General features: G+C 35.0%; 1 protein-coding gene across 1 annotated transcript; it reads left to right on the forward strand.

Annotated features, from left to right (window-relative positions):
• Positions 1–5,634: 5,634 nt before the first annotated feature.
• LOC131950610 (protein FAM50A-A-like) lies at positions 5,635–6,729 on the forward strand (the record flags this gene model as incomplete). The annotated part of the gene is made up of 1 exon (XM_059312815.1): positions 5,635–6,729. A coding segment is annotated over one exon (1,095 nt), but the record flags the coding sequence as incomplete, so codon positions are not given.
• Positions 6,730–6,929: the final 200 nt, after the last annotated feature.

Consider the following 6,929-nt stretch of genomic DNA (forward strand, 5'->3'; position numbering starts at 1 on the left):
TATACCAATATATATATATATATATATATATATATATATATATATATATATATATATATATATATATATATATATATATATATATATACATATATATATATATAAAATGTACATATATATACAGATATATTTACCAATATGTAATGTAATGTAATGTAATGTAATGTAATGTAATGTAATGTAATGTAATGTATTGTATTGTAATGTAATGTAATGTAATGTAATGTAATGTAATGTAATGTAATGTAATGTAATGTAATGTAATGTAATGTAATGTAATGTAATGTAATGTAATGTAATGTAATGTAATGTAATGTAATGTAATGTAATGTGATGTGATGTGATGTGATGTGATGTGATGTGATGTGATGTGATGTGATGTGATGTGATGTGATGTGATGTGATGTGATGTGAGTGTGGTGTGGTGTGGTGTGGTGTAATGTAGTGTAGTGTAGCGTAGCGTAGCATAGTGTAGTGTAGTGTAGTGTGGTTTGGTGAGGTGTAGTATGGTGTAGTATGGTGTAGTGTGGTATATTGTGGTGTGTTGTGGTGTAGTGTAGTGTAGTGTATTGTGATATAGTGTAGCGTAATGACACGAGTTGTATCGTACTGTAAACCACCAAATATGAAAGCTAACAGCGTCAAACATTTTCTTACTAATCTCAAATCTGAAGCCCGAACGCTATCGATTTTTCCTTTATAACCGCCAACCAAACCAACACAGCACTCGATGTACAAGACATTCTGTCTCCTGCAGTATCTGACCCCCCAGCCAAATTTGGCCCCTGCAGTGCGTTTATTACCGGCCCTGGTGATGAATAAATCTAACTTGCAGTGCCGCAGTCGATGATAAAAAGTCGATTGTTTCCCTTTGATGAGGCAGGAGGAAAAGAGAACTCTGCAAAATATAAATGAGTTGTCGTTCTTGCTGTCTCGGGTTACGTTTACCACATGTTGTCATAGAGATGTTTTTTTCTCAGCAGATGGGGGTGGGGGAATGCTAGACTATTTTTGTTTTAAAGCAGACGATTTTTAAAATGTAACAGTTAGCGACATAATAATTTCCAGCATAAAATTGTGATATTGTATAATCAACCCCAATTTTATTTGGCATGGATGGTAAACGTGTATTTTTAAGTAGGGAGGCATGTACTAAAACACGATTCCTAAACTGTAAGAGGCCACCCCCCCCCCCACCCCCACCCCCCGATTGTCGCGATCGTCATTATGTACTTCTAATATTTTTTAAACTCTTGTTAACCATTCATTGAACTGGCGAAAACATATTTATTCTATAATATATCCTGAAATTATTTTTTTTTTTTTTGCCTTGGTGTCACGCCCCCGTCTTGTGACGCCTCTGCTCTGTCCCATTCAGTTCCAAGAACATGGATTCTGATCACGTGGTTCTTCTTTTCTACAGTCCAGAACGCTGGTTGCGAAGGAAATTTAAATCGAGTCATTAATTGAAAAATGTACGTACAAAGACAACATACAACAAAAATTGTGCGATAAGTGATAGATGTAACATATCCAGCGGCCAAATTAAAACTTAAAACCTGAAACTTCAGGGGGAAGAAACCAAATATTATTAAAACTCGCGGAGGAGCGGGGAGGGGAGGGAAACGGGGGGGGGGGGGGGATTTGTCATGTTTGTAATCTGCAGGTGAAATAAATGAAAATCTGAGATTAAAAATGAGATTACTGAAGAAAAAAAAACTATTCTAGATCAGAGGCGTAGCGACCCTTCCCGGCGCTCGGGGACAAACTTTCAATTTGCACCCCCCCTCCCTCAAACTTTCAATTTGCACCCCCCTCCCTCAAACTTTCAATTTGCATACCCCCCCCCCCTCCCTCAAACTTTCAATTTGCATACCCCCCTCCCTCAAACTTTCAATTTACATCCCCCCTCCCTCAAACTTTTAATTTGCACTCCCCCCCTCCCTCAAACTTTCAATTTGCACCCCCCACCCTCAAACTGTAAATTTGTACCCCCTCCCTCAAACTTTCAATTTGCACCCCCCCCCCCTCCTCAAACTTTCAATTTTCACCCCCCTCCCTCAAACTTTCAATTTGCACCCCCCTCCCTCAAACTTTCAATTTGCACCCCCCCCCCCCTCCCCCAAACTTTCAGTTTGCACCCCCCTCCCCCAAACTTTCAATTTGCACCCCCACTCCCCCAAACTTTCAATTTGTTTTTCCAACCCAACATATGTCTCCCCCCCCCCCACCCCCCCCCCCGCCCCTCGCCCCTCGCTACGCCTCATTTCTGGACTACATTGCCACGAAATCTATTCTCTGCTTTTGTTGATATAGTCAGCTCTCCCTTTAGACAACATGATGCATTTTTTGGATTAGCAGTACTATGATTCCTCGGAAATGAAAGATTACCAAAACAATCCTGGTGGCTTATGTGTCATTCAAACCAAAAAGTGACGAAGCTTGTCTTTCGAGTTTTATTTCAATTGTCTCCATATTTCTGCTAACCTAGATTTTCAACTTTGTTTAATAAAAAAAAATTTAAAATAAAAAAACAACTACATAAATAAATAAAATGTTAAGAGTGATATGATGTCAGAGGCGCAGCGACTTTTCATTTGCACCCCCCCCCCCTCTAACTTTCAATTTTTTTTCCAACCCATTTTGGCGCCCCCCTCTAAGGTCGGCGCCCGGGGACATATGTCCCCCCACGCCCCGCCCCCCCCCCCCTCCCCTCGCTACGCCTCTGTATGATGTATGCGTTTGCAAAAGCACACCTAAGTAAAAATAGGGACAATAGCACATTAAAAAACGGTGTCGTTTTAACGGGTTTGTCAATGTATTAAAGCTAAATAAAAATCATTTTTATCCTATTCTAATGTTGTAAAGGATGATTACCATTTCCTGACGGGTACCTAAAATATGAGTTTTATGGTATTGGTTAAAGACAGCCTAATTTTAGATATTAGCTTTGTTGTCTAAGGAGTTCTTTTCGTGGACAATTTTTTATGTGCAGAAAAATCGAAGTTGTAAGTTAATTCAATGCAAATACACCAAGTGAATTTACTAATGTAAATAGACTTGATTAAATCAAATAAAGAAAAAATGGGAGCCACAGTAATTAACTAGTGTTACAGTGAATTTTTACAAACTATTCTAGTTGCTTCCCATATATAGATTTAATAAATAATGAGAAACAACTTAAAACTATGCTCCAAAAAAATAATTTAACAAAAAGTTAAATCCGAGAAAAAAAAATCAACACATGTTCGATTATTAATAATATTTTGAACACCATTAATATAAATTTTTCTAAAATATTTATGTTTCTATTTTAATAGAAAACTATTAGCGACATTAAATATTTCATTTTTAGACAAAAGAAAGTTTACATTGATCTAGGCCAGGGGTCGGCAACCTTTTGAAACTGAAGAGCCAAAAGTTACAATCTATAAAATTTCCCAGACTTTAAAGAGCCACTAACATGTGTATGTGCACTTTGGTAGTGGAAAGCTTGGAACCATTGCCACAGAGCTGGCCACAATATAGTTGTGAGGCTGGGCCTAATGTCCTAGGCTGTCAACTGTCCATATACACTCTACTCCACCTATTCTCATTGTTTTTTTTTAATTTCGTTTAAAGTTATTGTTTTTACAGTATAATTTTTTTTTACTTTCTATAATACAAGAATATAATTATGATAGAACTAGAGAGCCGCATATTGACATCAAAAGAACCGCATGCAACTCGCGGGCCGCAGGTTGTGGACCACTGCTGCGAGTAATTTGGTTTTTTTTTTTTTTTTTTTTTTTTTTTTTTTTTTTTTTTTTTAATAATAATATAGAAGAAATATTTATTTTTTAGTTTTAAATTACAAAACATTTTAAAGCATATAATAATAATGCAGTAGTTGAAAACAAAATTGACAATTATCGAAAATTTGTAGACATGTTTGACAATACTTTTCTTTCTAGCTCAAATGTATAAGGGTAAACATTGTCATTCACTTTGGAATATTCCAGATTGGATTCCAGCTGATAGAATGCATTTGTTAAAGTTTTGCTGTGCTGTAAACTTTCTGACAATTTAAATAAGACACCTTCGAGCTCAGCAAATCCATGCCCTCTTCCAATAGTCATGTAACGAACTTCATCTATCTGATTCTGATGCCGCTTGCCGTACAAAGACATGTCTATTTTTTATTTGATGAAACTAACTAGATCTAGTGTCAATAGATATTTATAAATTTACTAATTAACAACAAGATCTAGCCTGTTAGGCTAGTACTCGGGTCTAGAATCTAGATCTAATTTTAGTCTTTATTTTTGGTTAACACAAGAAATCTTGTAAAATTTTTTTTTTTTTTTTTTTTTTTTTTTTTTAAATAATTTTATTTGCAATTAAAACAAGTACATCAACATCACATTTTTTACATAATTTCGAACATCAAATGAAAACGAAAGGTTTTGCAAATGTAATTAATGTACATTTACATGATGTCATGTATATGATTCTAAAAAAAATTTGAAAGGACTACAGTAAAAGGGGTGAAGGTCAAATAAAAGTGTCAGAAGTCTGGGTGGGGAGTGGAAAGGAAATTTTTTTTAGAGAGGGTCAATGGGACAGTGAAGCATTTTCTATGTAGGGAAACAAATTATGTTGACTAGTTGAAAGAGTGTTTTTGTACTGGTCGCGTTGAGTTTTCAAAAGGTTGCTGTGTGAAAGATAAGGGGAAAGAAACAAGATTTAGAACTTTAATTAAGTAAATGAATAGATATTCGAAATTGATGTTGGAAATCTTGTATAAATATTTAGAGAATCTCATACGGGTCATAGTAGCAGTGCTTAATAAAAAGGAATTCATTTTATTAAAGCGAAGTTATCTTACATAATTACAAGTTTCGTAATTTAATTAGGGGTATTTTTTCTTATAATATCAATAAACTTTTAAAGGCAGACAAAATTAGTACATATATTTTATTAATACCTATAGAAAAGAAATAAAAATCAACAAGGATTTACATAATTATTATATTTCCAATGGGGTATTGGTATTTTTTGTCAATTTGATAACATAATTTTAGTTGTTTCCCTTATTTGTATAAACTAGTATATGGGAAGTAAGAAAAAACCCAACCCATATAATACATATTTATCAAGTTGCAACATTGCTGTGTCGTATAGAACAGGGGTCGGCAACCTTTTGGGACGGAAGAGCCAAAAGTCACAATTTACAAAATTCCCCACCTTTTAAAGAGCCACTAACATTTTAATTTCAATATTACTATTACGATCTTTGAATAGGATAAGGTATAGGTATAGGTGTGTGTATATATATGTATATATATATATATATATATATATATATATATATATATATATATATATATATACTTAATAAAATATCATAATATTGAAATTAAATTGTTTGTGGCTCTTTAAAAACTGTGAAATGTGGTAAAATGTAACTTTTGGCTCTTCCGTCCCAAAAGGTTGCCGACCCCTGCTATATAGGCTTAATTATAATATATATCTTCTTAGAATCTTATTACTGGACGTCTATAGTATCAATAACCTACTCTATCATTCTCTATGAGTTTATGAGTATTTTTAATTATTATAATTAAGTCTAACTAATAGATCTAGTAATAATTAAAAAGCATTGCCTACTATAAAGGAGCTGCAAAGGAAGCGGGGAGAGCTGCCACTCTACTGAAGAAAAGAGCTCGTGAACAGGAAGAGGCTGAAGCTAAAAAGAAAAAGATTGAAGAAGAACTTGCTATTGGGAACATCCATAATAAATTTGCCACGCATTATGACGCTATTGAACAGTCCCTAAAGTCAAGCACAATTGTTCTGGTCACCTTGACTGAGATGAAAGCAAGACAAGAGAATGTCATTAAAGAACGGGAGAGACAACTTGCAAAGAAAAATGCCGAGGCTCGGCTGATTGCAAAAACAAAAAGAGATAAAAAGAAGAAGGATCAGAGGAAGATAACAATGCTGTCATTTGATCTGGAACAAGAAGCAGAAGATGATGATGACGACAAGGAGGAAGAGGCCAGGCCTTCAGATGATACTGATGATACAATGTCAGAAACAGAACTGTCAGAAGAACTCCGTGATTTGGCAGAAGAAAAGAGAGAGCAGAAAAGAAGAAAAAGGCTGGGTATGAACCCAGATGTTGACACCAGCTTTCTACCTGATAGAGACAGAGACGAGGAGGAAAACAAACTAAGAGAAGTTTTGCGCCAAGAATGGGTGGCTACACAAGAAAGAATTAAAAATGAGGAAATCACAATTACCTACAGTTATTGGGATGGCTCTGGACATAGGCGACAGATCAAGATGAAAAAAGGAAAAACAATCCAACAATTTTTACAGAAGTCTCTGGAGAACTTACGTAAAGAATTTAATGACCTAGTTCCAGTATCCGTGGACCAGTTGATGTATGTGAAGGAAGATCTGATCATACCCCACCATTACTCCTTCTATGACTTCATAGTAACCAAGGCGCGAGGTAAGAGTGGACCCCTATTCAACTTTGATGCTCATGATGACATAAGAATTGTCAATGATGCTAAGATAGAGAAGAGTGAATCCCATGCTGGCAAGGTCTGTTTGAGGAGCTGGTATGAAAGAAACAAGCACATATTTCCTGCAAGTCGCTGGGAGCCCTATGACCCTGAGAAAAACTGGGACAATTACACAATCTTTGACAAAAATGCTGTCAAAATTACTGTTAAGTAACTGAATATTTTAAAATGCTCTGTCAAGTAAAGTATTACATTGTGTCCTAAATTATTAAATATGCTACCATTAATACAACCTGTGAATAACATAATAAAAAACAACCAACTATTGCAAAAAAAAAAAAAAAAAAAAAAAAAAATAAGCTTAACAAAAAAAAATTAAGCTTACAAAAGTCATAAAACTAATTCGATTTTCCT

Source organism: Physella acuta, unplaced genomic scaffold (assembly GCF_028476545.2).
Source record: "Physella acuta isolate Inbredline_101_S28 unplaced genomic scaffold, ASM2847654v3 ptg000774l, whole genome shotgun sequence".
NCBI classification, from domain to species: domain Eukaryota; kingdom Metazoa; phylum Mollusca; class Gastropoda; family Physidae; genus Physella; species Physella acuta.